Below are 12699 nucleotides of genomic sequence, written 5' to 3'. Positions count from 1 at the left end.
CTGTTGCTGCAGCTACACACAGTGTCCTTCCATCATATACTTTACCTATATTAATAGGGAAAGTATTCCATCGCCAGGGGGCCCCTGCAATTGCCCAGTTTGCCCCCCTTCGATCACCGGCCCTGACTATATCCACCTTCCCTGAACACCTCTGTGATTTGTTCAGTTCCTGGACAACCCATTTAGTGATTGTTCAGCCATCACCCTACTTCTGTTTAATTTGTATGGTAACCTTTAGACGAGCTAGACCCTCTGGGATAAAATTAAGCTTTAAAGGGGCTCTATCAGCAAAATCATACTGATAGAGCCCCACATATGCGTGAATAGCCTTTAAAAAGGCTATTCAGGCACCGTAAATGTTATATTAAACTACCCCCAGTTTTAAAATAATAGCCTAAAAAAGAATGTGATCTACTTACGCATCGTGCACAATGGGTGGGCATTCAGGGTGCGCTGTCTTCTTCATCCACGCCTCCTCTTCCTCCGATGTCCTCAGGTCCCGTCCTCCTCCAGCGCTCGCGAACTGACATTGATAAAAAAAAATGGCCTTGGCGCATGTACAGTAGCCGTAGTAGAAGCCGCATGCTACTGCGCATGCGCCCAGGCCATTTTTTTAGCAAATGTCAGTTCGCGAGCGCCGGATGAGGTGGCACTTCTGCAGGCATACAAATTATGATATGGAAAGTCAGGAGTATATTCCATATACTTCACTGGTGGTGCTCACAGCAAGTAAAAAAGTCCATATACAGTCCAGAAAATAGAAAAAGCTGGGCACTCACCGTTGGAAGAGTATAAAAATATTCCAAACCTTTATTTCTAACATCCATGTAAATTACAATACGGGAGTAGGCACGCCTGGGGGAGGCGTGCTCTCCTACACCAGGTGTAGCTCCTCCCGTATTGTATTTTACATGGATGTTTGAAATAAAGGTTTGAAATATTTTTATACTCTTCCAACGGTGAGTGCCCAGCTTTTTCTATTTTCTGGACTAAAATGAAGCTTTGTTGTAAAGGTGCCCGTAAATCCAGAGTAGCGATCGGTCACCAGCTTTTCCTCCTGACTCAGCAGACACAATCCATTCAGCTGATTGTTTGTGTTCTCAGTGGAGAATATCGTAACCTGCTGCTAGGCAAATGGAAGAAACGAATGACCTTTAGTACTTTTTATGACAATTGCTAATACATTTGGCGGTTTTATTAGCTATGAGGTTACTGTTGAAGACGCTGGCATGGGGCAGAAGTGTTACTGAGTTACTTTGGCTCTTCACCCAACATTTTCTTTCTTTCATTGCTTAAGAAGTTAAGAAAACAACAAACATTCTCGACAATTAACTGTGCCTTATAATTTGTGGTTTAGCAGTGCATATAATTCTGAATTCCTGGAAGATGCTGGGAGGGGGCAACGGCAACTCAGCAGGTCAGAAAATGATTTAGTCAGACACCATATTGTTTCACAGCAGGGAGCGCCACAGTTATTTCAGTTTGTTGGATCTATAAAATAAAAAAATTTCTTACAAGTCACTAGTATGACCTTAAAAGATCCCGCTGCTACTGAGGTTACCTATTGCTGCCAAGAAGTAAAAGCCGTGACATTACCATGCGCCCAACTACTACTATGCTGTGTCCCTACATGTTCCTACCTAGAAAACTCTACTTCTGAACATCTCACAATGTAAATCAAAATTAAGGAAATTATCTTGTACTGATATTAATGTAAATTTCCTTCTGTGTTCACAATGAAAGCGAATTCTGGTTTCCTGTTGACTTTTGTCTTTCTGTATTCGGTTTTATGAACTATATTGTTATATTATGTTTTATTCTTTATACACATCCAAAGTTAAAGTTATTCAACCTTCCATTTTTAACCATGTCTATTTGTAAATTATCTTCATTTTCGTTTAAAAGCTGCTTTGACGCTATAAAAACCATTGTACATACCATATATATATACTGAATACCATGTAAGAGGTAGACGATTTTATCATGGAATGATCTTTTGTCTCCATAGCTGGAGTTTGTGGACTACGTGTTCCATGTGGAGCGAGGACGCAGGGAGACAGCAAATCTGGAGCTACTCTTACAAAGATGTAGTGAGGTTCAGCACTGGGTCAGTACTCAGACTCTGCTCTGTGAGGCGCCTGCAAGACGCACTCAACTTCTCAAGAAGTTCATCAAAACTGCAGCCATGTGAGTGTTTTGCCCTTTATCTTTTTGACTGAATACCTATCCATATTTACTAGAGATGAGCGAGTACTGTTCGGATCAGCCGATCCAAACAGCACGCTCGCATAGAAATGAATGGACATAGCCGGCACGCGGGGGGTTAAGCGGCCGGCCGCCGTCAAAGCGGAAGTAGCAGGTGCATCCATTCATTTCTATGGAGCGTACTGTTCGGATCGGCTGATCCGAACAGTACTCGCTTATCTCTAATATTTACCCTAAAGGGGTAACTTTCCCTGTTCTTCCTAGACATTATATCTGACTATTATCGTTAGAATTGCTGTCTGTAAGAATACTTGCAATTGTTGCTGGAAGCTCTTAAACTCCAGTGTACCAGGACCCACCACCTTACTACTGTTTTACCATATATGATAGCAGTATGGAAGTCATGAAGTATTCATGCATATAACCCCATATAAATACATTTTGCTTCTTGCTGTGGCACTTTATTCCACCTAAGGCCATATGGTAAGGGGCCACTCTAGAGCAGGCTGTGCCCCCACTCAGCGCCGCACCTCCCATGAGGCGACCTGAAGTGAGCACTTCAGGCGGCGCTATGGCAGGGCCCCAGGGAGGGCTGCATTTTTTCTTACCTAAGCCAGTCCAGGACAAGCTGTCCTGGACTGGCTTAGCACGGAGCGGTGGATTGGGGAGGCCACTGGAGCAGCGCTGCTCCGGCAGCCTCCCCTCACGCTCAGGCAGAGAGCAGGTATTCTCCGTGCCTGCTCTCTGCCTGCGAACGGCGCTAAGCCCCGCCCCTTCGCTAAGCCCTGCCCCCTCCGCTCCGCCATGCCCCCTCCTTCCGGGGAAGTGTGGGGGGGTGGCTTTCTGTCGTTCGCTTCGGGCGGCGAGAGGGGCAGGTTCACCCCTGCCCCCACTATCACTGTTCTATTAAAAGCTCTGTATTTTCTCATTCTCTGTATTTTATGACCTTCCCTTTTCATTATCTTTTTTACCTGGACTTTCCACAGTTGTAAACAGAACCAGGACCTCCTATCCTTTTTTGCTATAGTGATGGGCTTGGACAATGGTGCTGTGAGCCGCTTACGTGTTTCCTGGGAGGTAAGATGAGTTCCTTCGTCATATGATAGATACAATGCAATAAAAAATACTCCAAAAATCATAGTACAGGTCCCAAAGGCCCACCAAAAGCAGTATACATGACCTATGAAAAACATAATAGTGTAAAATCCATGCAGACTGCACTTGTGCTTGGACATTATAGGATTTTAAGACAGCGCTTGTGTGAATGCATTAGACTTGTATATGTAGCATGATGTTCTTTACACAAAACAGAGTAATGCTGGCCTAAAGGAGCTATCTGTCCCAACTATATAGGACTCTCATGATCAATGAGACTCTTCCTCTGCAGAGATAAAGGACATGGTGATCTGGCACTCAGATATTGATCCAGGCAACTGCCTCTCTCTATATCGCTTCAACGAAAGGGTCTGCTTACATTGGACTCTTGTTGTTTAGAAAAACTTTTTTTTTTTTTAACCCAGGAAAACCCTTTTGTGCTTCAAAGAGGACCTTTTATAACCTCCAAAAAACCCACTAATTTACATCAATTGATAGACACTGCTGCACTGATTCTGGCACAGTTGGGATTTTTTCTCTAGCCTACACTGTTCCCAAGCAGTTAGTTTTGGTGCCTGATATGCTGTTTAGGCTCTGCACTGTCAGGAGGACGGTGTCAGGCAGGAGCAGACATGGGGTGTGATTCTGAACTCTGACACTCGCTGCCTTTGATTGAAGCTCTGAATCATGCCATCTGGCTTAACACTGCCCTTCTGATATTACAAGGTCGGAATAGCCCATCAGGCACCAAAACTAACTGCATTTGTTGGTTGGGAATGATGGGGGCTAGTGAGAAAATTGCAACTGTGCTGGAATCAGTGGAGCAGTTCCTATTCACAAATGCTAAGAACTAGAATTGGTGGAGGTGGTGAAAGGTCCTCTTTAAACAGAAGAGAATGGCACCCTGCTGCTACTCTTGCTACTGAAGTAGGGTCGCAAGCTAGATAGCAATGAAGAAAGCAACTCAACATTCCAGATTTTTCAGAGCTCAATAATTTATTTTTATTCTCAATAGACAATCCAGAAGTTGATGTTTCAGTCTTATGACTTTCATGAGACACAATCGCTACTTAGAGAACATTGGAATCCTCATCGCCCGCTGCCAGTATTTTATGTAGTTTTGCCGCTTTACAATGTAGCACAGAAAATTCCACTGTCGCGTTGTATCTGATGAAGGTCATAAAGACCAAAATGTCATTTTGTGAATATGAATTATGAATAAATGAATTATTGAGCATTGAAAAATCTGGAGTGCAGAGTTTGTTACTTCATTGTCTTTTGGCTGTTAGATATGCTACCGAGCATAGGTTTCCATGAATGCAAGGGAAGAAATTACCTGTCCAGAAGAGAACAACATGCTCAGGAAATTATATGTAAGGCTCCTTAATAACACAGTGTATGTGATAGCACTAGACCTGAGAATATGTCCATCGTGATGATATGAGGTTCAATAAACACCAAAGTATATGAGTCTGTATACACAACATTGTACACAGTTGAAAGATTTTGTATGATAAATATGGATTAATAAATGTTATTTTTCTTTCCTAGAAATTACCTGGAAAGTTTAAGAATCTCTTTAGAAAGTTTGAAAATTTAACAGTAAGTTACAGCAAAGCTAAATATTATAAATGTGAAAGTTTGGATGTTTGTGTGTTTGGATGTTTGTTAGTCAATCATGCAAAAACGGATGAACGGATTTGAATAAAATTTGGCACATAGATAGATAGATTGTAACCTCGATTAAAACATAGGCTACTTTTTCTCCCAGTAAATGAAATGGCTTCACGACTGTTATGAATTTATATTCACACTATATTACACTGCTCTTGCAGCAGCTTTATCTCAGGTCCCAGGTCTGTTATCTCTCCGTGTAAACACACGCTAACCCTCAGTAGTTTCTCCTACATGCATTTGCATATTATCTGATCTGCTCCAGGCAGTGCTCACACATTGGATGGGAAAACACCTTTAATTCAAATTGGCAGTTTGCTACTTTTAAACATGCCGGGAAAAATAAAATCTAATTTGTAGCAAAATTCTAAAACAACGAGAGCTATGAAGGAAGCCAGAAGTCACAGAGTTCTCCTCAAGTGGAGCTGACGGGGATCATCAGCGTCAACAACACGCTCATTATATGGCGTCTCAGTGAGCTGCTGAGATGCCGGAACAATCAAGGGCACAGCGGGAGGAATGAGTTCAGTGGCAGGCCAGCTTGACAGCTGTGGAAACGCCGGAGCAGGCGGATCATCAACACCAACAACACACTCATTATATGGAGTCCCAGCGAGCTGCTGAGATGCCGGAGCAATCACAGGCACGGTGTGAGGAACAAGTTCAGCAGAAGGACAGCTTAAGAGCTGCCGAAAAGCAGGAGCAAGCAAGCCAACGACGGCAGCAATTTGCTGAATATAGGCGGATCATCAATGCCAACAACATGCAGATGAAGTCGCGGGCAGAGACACACACAAACGAAATACAAAATACACGAGTGCAAAACTGGGCAATTCTTATAGGGTCACTACACAAATAAAAAATAAATATACCTGTGCAAAGCCAGGACTTCTTGCATATATATATATATATATATATATATATATATATATATATATATATATATATTTAGCAAAAATATATGTGCATATTAACAAAAACAGTGGCACAAATTGACAAGGGGAAAATACCATCTTAAGTAAAACCTCTGACATTCATTTAGAATTCCTTTCTATGTTTTTTGTATTTGTTATATGTGGGGCTCGATTAAGATAAGACAATGCATCCAGATCTGTCCAAACTCCTGTCACCTGTATATTAATGGAGATGAGGGTTGGCATCCTAAGGCTAAGTTGACACGGGGTATTTTGGTCAGGATTTTGAGGAGGAATCCACCTCAAAATCCTGACCAAAAAAGCGTCTCTCATTGAAATCAATGGGAGACGGTCAGTTCTTTTTTCCAGGAGCCTTTTGTTCCGGCTCCCGGAAAAAAGAAGCAACAAGCTCATTCTTCAGGCCGATTCGCCTCACGACATCCACCTGAAGACACTCTTTCCTCCTGACTAGGCTCATTCATTTGGGCCTAATCCGGAGCGGAGTGCCATGACAGGATGCTGATGCACTGCGCCAGTATCCAGTCGCAGCTGCCAGTTTTTTGGACCGGAATCTGAGGCGGCCTCCGCGTCAAATTCCAGTCCAAAATACCCCATGTGAACTCAGCCTGAGTCTCCATTCACACGGAGGAAAATGGTGAAGAATTTGGTGTGGAATGACCCTTATTATACTGGAATACAGAAAAATAGCTAAGCAGGTGGTTTGGGCTTGTTACCCATTAACTTTAATAAAAAGCACCCGGCATAATGGATCCGTTATTTCCCATAAATTGCGCTAAATTCCTGAGAGTAAATGGAACATTTCTAAACTAATATTAATTTACTTGAATAATGATCTGTATTCCAATAATAGTCTTATGGCTTCTCCACAGGACCCCTGCAGGAATCATAAGTCATATCGTGAGATGGTATCTCGTATGCGACCCCCAGTAATCCCTTTTATCCCACTTATCTTGAAAGGTAAGTAGATAGGATCCGGGGTCCGTGTGTTTTTACTGCACCAGCTCTTGCAGTTGCGTTTGGTATTCTGTTTGGGGGGTCCTCATGCGGACTTCGCCAAACGTAATCCAAACGCTGATGTGAACCAGGGGTCAGTGTTGTAGTGAAGCTGACATTGCAGTTATCTATGTGACAGTAACGGATGAACAGATACATGGCGTTCTACCGTATTGCTGCATACCATATTGCTGTCTTATATTTGGACAAACACGGTAGCTGTCACTTCTGTCGTTCACTTTCCCTTTTTTTTTTCTTTTTTTTTTTACAGACCTTACATTTTTACACGAGGGAAGCAAAACATTCCTCGATGGACTTGTAAATGTGGAGAAAATGGTGAGCCCTTGCAAAGTAACTCGCTTTTGTTTGCTTTGATGTTACTACAAGAAATTCAATTATAGCACATATGGTTGAGATCTCTTCTATACGATCAATACATTCTGCAGCAGAATAATATTTGCTATCTAAATATCAGGACCCTCTGTGAGTCTTACCCTAAAAATATCCTAATGAAACAAGGTTTTCACTTGGAAAAATATTCACTAGAAGAAGTAACAGAACGTTTGTTTTAATGATACGGGGAGTTCGGGTTGTCATGGTGACTGTTCTCTCTTCACTTCACAGCACGCTATAGCAGAGAAAGTGAGGACTGTGCGGAAATACCGGAGCAGCCAAATGAGTAAGTGCATGAAGGGGCCTTGTTTAAGGTGTGAAATCATTTTGCACCTAAGTGTCTATAAGCTGTGTACACACCTAGTCCCAGTTTGCTGAGTATAGCAATTGGAATTGCAATGACTTTAGGCAGCTCTCCAGTCTCTGCTAGTGGACATCAGCTTGGCTCTGTACTAGGGTGAGGCGACTTTGCTTGAAAATGAAATCTCAATTTACTTATTTTCGTGAAAATATAAAAGAAATCGACTTGCATGAGGAGAATGAATTGGATATACTTTTAGGATGTGCCATACATGCTATATTAATTTTAAAAAAATGGGGTTCAATAAAGTAATAAAGTATACACATTCTGGGGCAACCGGGCATGTGGCTGTCAATATTATGGGCACAACTTGGCCAGCAAAAACCATGCCCTTATACAGCTATGTACTGCAGCTACTAGCAGTACATTTTCTCCCTGTCATCGTGTTGGAGCAAATTTGTTTTGCTGACTTTCAGCTTCTTTTCACCTCAGGCTCCGCTCTATCCCGTCACTATGAGGAGCCTTCTGCTGCCCAGGTCGGGGGCTCTGTTGACCTCTAACACTCAGAATGTTTGCAATGCTGCCAGGGAACGGATTAGCATTATGAAGCTCCAGAGCCCCATTACAAAATCTGTATAGTGGCCCCTACCTACAGTATCTTCTGCCATTTAGAATAGTTATTTTTTATGTTGCTTGAGGAACCATTGGGACCCCCTCGGTGCCCAGGGTCTGATAGTGACCGCTGCTCCAGCACGCCCTATAGCCGCACTGACTGGCACAGGTTACTAGGTTGACTGCCCCTGAAGTGTGGGTAGAGGGCCAGATCAGCTATGATCACTCCTGCCCACAGATGACAACATGGGAAACTTCTTCGCATTCCAGAAAAAAAGACATGTCTGCATCCATTTGTGTACATTTCTGCAGCAGAGAGGCTAGAATAGCAGCAGAATTTTGTCCTCTGAAGGTCCAGCTTACTCTGCCATCATCATGTACAGGAGCCAGCTCTGGGGACGGGGTTTTGGCAGCAGCACTTCTCTCTTGTACAGACAGAATCATGAGGCGTCCCAATGGCACCCAGCATTATCTTCTACTTAAAAGGGGTTTTTAGGCTAAAAAGAATTGATGATTTTTCCTAAACTCTAGGTTATCAACATCAGATCAGTGGGGGTCTGAAACCTGCACCCCCATTTATTAGTAGACGTCTCTTGTCTCCTTGACGTGGTTGAACGGAGTCACTGTAACTTAGCTCCCATTCTGATCTCCCCGACTCGGTGTCCACTTTCACATTTTGTGAATTTTGGTGCAGGGCTTGATAACTTTCCTCCATTGAGTGTCCCATGTTGACCCATATCCATCACCAATTATAATCTATTGGAGATCCAGAAATAGTATAATGTCCACTGCACTGGCCCCATTATCTGTATAACATAGCAGAGTGCATGTATGCAGAATATGTGGCTATGCATCAGAGTTCACGCATGAAGCTATGTATTGTACATTACACATAAGGACGTAAAAGGAAACAAAGAGCCACAATATGAACACCCAAGGACCCCCACTTGCCACCAATGCTATGGCCACATGAAAAAGTTACAAGTCACTATGATGACAATGTTGTTAGTGCTCAATTTTATTAGGTTAATTGAGAATGTAATTATATTGGCAACTGCTACATGTAATTGGTCATGGTGATCAAATCCATCAGATCTGGCTTCGTGTTACTTCTAGCCCTAGGAGAAGTATAATAGAAGCATAACTGTACTTTTGGCACCACCCTGTGGTAGACCCTGGGATTACACTGATGTTCAGTTTTCTGCAGATATCACATTTGTCAGTACTCATCACTTTAAGCATAGACCTAATTTTTATTCTTGTTTTTTCTCTTACCTCTTATTTCACCCTAGGGCTGGACACAGATGTCTCCCCGACTCACTTACAGAATAAAGCTTACGTGCGCCAGTTCCAAGTCATCGACAATCAGAACTTGCTGTTTGAGCTGTCCTACAAACTGGAACCCAATGCACAGTGACCGGAGCACTGTATGCCAATAATAAAGTGTATGGCACAGGGTGCTGTATGCTGGGTACTTGGAAAAGGAATACAGATATAGCTATATGAAGATGCATTGTGGGAAATGCAATGCTAATGAAGAAGTTATATAGGCTGTGCTACATAAGTCTGGTCAGTAATGGACATAAGTGTCCTCCCGTGCTGTAATGCACTAATAAGGGAGACTTCTGACACCCTAACAACCTGCTAGAACTGCAGAAGGAAGAATGGGTGTTATACGATAGGTTATAGACCGGGAGATATTTTTGTAAGAAGATGACATGTACAATCCATTTTGTGCTATTTTCTTATTGGGGGGGAAATAGAAGGGTAATAATTATATATAAATGCATATATATATATATATATATTGGGTTGCAGTCCTGCATTTGAAGTTCCGCAGGCTAAAAGTTTATGTACATAAGTATTGATGGGAACATACAAATCTTGCTGTATATAGTATGTGTTGTATTCTGGGAGGTGGGTGTATAGTGGGTATATTTAAATCATAGGGTTTGCTGTCCTGTGCAGCTAAAACACACGAATGTGTATTATCTAAATATATATGTTACAGTATACAAGGACATGAAGCCTGGAGAAAGCCAGAATGTGGACATGAGGATAGTATAGTTAAAGTTAAAGGATAACTCTACTGAAACATGGAAAATTCAGGGAATTCTTCATAAACTCATAACCCATGATAAAAGCAGAGCTCCCCTAACCTATTCTCTCTGCAGTAACCATATTTGCAGCCAGAAGTGAGAAGAAAGTGGGGTTTCGTGGTTTAAAGGGAATCTGTCACACTATACATGCCGTCCTACCTGAGGGCAGCATGATATAGAACAAAGGATGCTTAGCTATAGTTTTCTGCTCTTTTTGTGTATAGGAGTCCAGTGGGCGGTACTTAGTGATTGACAACCTTTCCTGTGTGATTGCGCATAAAGATTGATGTATACTGAATTATTTCCCACAAAACTATACATCAATCTGCTCAGATCCTCCAGCTGTATAACATATCAGATACTATGTTCAACTACACAGGTTCCCTGTTACTAAGGCAGGCTGTACAGTAGTGACAGGGAGTAAGACGGAGGTGATGACCCTTTACTTCCAGTCATCTTGTATGGTCAACACAGGAAATTTCCCAAAAACAAACATCCCTATTGCTGGAAGTGTATGTGGAGGTAGGGTATCACTTAAAGTGTATACATTAAAGTGTATGGTCATGAATAGACCAGCTGAATCCATGGCATAGGTCTCTAAATCACACCCCTCATGTCCACTGCAGATGCCATAAAGTGGATATCACACTTATTTGACATTACCATACACCTAATACCTGCATGAAATGTAGGCAGCCATGTTTATACCTTACCACCAATTGTCATCGACCAGTGGTTAACCTGTGGCTCTACAGCTGTTGGGGGTTGTAGTCTCTCGGCAGCTGCAGAGACTCAGCTTGAAAACCTCGGCATATGGGCCCCATTCTCCACAATGTTGTTTAAGCCTCCACAATGGCTGCCTGCATTACAGGTGAGGTTCAGCTGAGAATTTTGCTTGGCTTTGAACATTATAATCTCTCTTCTTATATTTTGACGTGATCCATGTCACAGGTAATATACATAATACACATCAAACAAGGTTAATCAATAAAAAGGTGCAATTAGTTGCTATGGAAAATGACACTGTAGGCATAGCAACATTTCATCAGATAAGCCGTGATGTGTGCATGCATATACCCATTGTTATACATATAGGCCTATATATCTATATAGGTGTAACGTGTGCAAGTATTCATGTTCATAGAGGTCTATGTAGACACCTGTGCACTTATGTAGCCCAAAGGTACGTCTGTACCTTTCAAGCTGTATAGCGTGATCAGGTTAGAGCTCGTCTGGACGGGTTCATGTACGATGTTGGAGTTTGTGTAAAGGTTTTTTGTACTGAGAGGATCTGTATAAATGTTTTATATCTGTTTATTTTAAGGTTATTATGGCAAGCCGCAGAAATTTAGCACTTAAATGGGCAAAGAGACCCAGGTTAGAAACACTGGAAAGGCAATATAGAGAAAGCACTCAGCCATTAAACTGCGTTTACAACATGTATTGTTCTTCATGTGGTTTTTATTCTTGGATCTATGTATGAACTTAGTGCATGCATTTTAGACCATTTCATCCCTGTAAGGGCTGAGTTCATGCTTAGTTTTTTGGTCAGGATTTTGAGACTGAATTCACCTGAAGGATGAGAATGTCGCTTCTTTTTTTCCGAGAGCCGGAACAATTGGCTCCCGGAAAAAAAAACTGACCGGCTCCCATTGATTTCGCCTCGCAAATCCGCCTGAAGATGCTCCCTCCTCCTGACTAGGCCCATTCATTGGGCCTAATCCGGAGCGGAGTGCGCGACTGTATGCACTGCATCCAGTCGCAGCTACCCACCTCAGTTTCCAGACCAAAAAACCCCGTGTGAACCCAGCCTAGGTGACATGTGGTGGTCAATACCCCAGGGAGTAGGAGGCAATGCAACTACAATGTATGTTGGATACTATATCATGAGCACCATACAAGCCACTGGAAAACGAATGGTCCCACCTAATCATATAAGCATCACATACCGTATATACTCGAGTATAAGCCGAATTTTTCAGCCCAGTTTTTGTGCTGAAAAAGCCCCCCTCGGCTTATACTCGAGTCAGCAAAAAAAAAAAAAATTTTTTTTTTTTTTTTTTTTTTTTTTTTTAGGAGGGAGGGTCTATGATCAGCCACAATATTAATGTATAGAATCTCCCATAAAATAGTGCAAAAGAAAAAAAAAAAGATTTTAAAAACATAAAAGTTCTAAAACACTCCTTTTCCTAGAATACATACAAAAGTAGAAAATGACTGTGAAACACAAACACATTAGGTATCCCTGTGTCTGACCTGTCCGCTCTACTGAATATAGGGTCTCTGCAGTGCTCCTGTTCCGTCGGGAAGGGGTTAATAGGAGCACTGCAGATATCCTATATTCAGCCAGACTGAATTCCAAGTGGGGGGAAGAAAAAACCCCAGTCCTCAA

At 42.2% G+C, this 12699-nt stretch overlaps 1 protein-coding gene across 1 annotated transcript in view; it reads left to right on the top strand.

The window, feature by feature from the left end:
- The window catches only part of RAPGEFL1 (Rap guanine nucleotide exchange factor like 1), a 50425-nt gene extending 38677 nt beyond the window's left edge, over positions 1-11748 (top strand). The window contains exons 9-15 of the mRNA XM_075278285.1: positions 2009-2187; positions 3192-3282; positions 4852-4902; positions 6779-6866; positions 7174-7238; positions 7527-7581; positions 9501-11748. Coding sequence (XP_075134386.1) covers positions 2009-2187; positions 3192-3282; positions 4852-4902; positions 6779-6866; positions 7174-7238; positions 7527-7581; positions 9501-9625 — 654 coding nt within the window. The 3' untranslated portion in view covers positions 9626-11748. The remainder of the gene's footprint in view (positions 1-2008; positions 2188-3191; positions 3283-4851; positions 4903-6778; positions 6867-7173; positions 7239-7526; positions 7582-9500) is intronic.
- The last annotated feature ends 951 nt before the right edge of the window (positions 11749-12699 follow it).

This window comes from Leptodactylus fuscus, chromosome 6 (genome assembly GCF_031893055.1).
Source record: "Leptodactylus fuscus isolate aLepFus1 chromosome 6, aLepFus1.hap2, whole genome shotgun sequence".
Taxonomy (NCBI): Eukaryota; Metazoa; Chordata; class Amphibia; order Anura; family Leptodactylidae; genus Leptodactylus; species Leptodactylus fuscus.
Note: the sequence above shows the minus strand (reverse complement) of the source record. Positions and strands in the feature narration are given on the sequence as shown.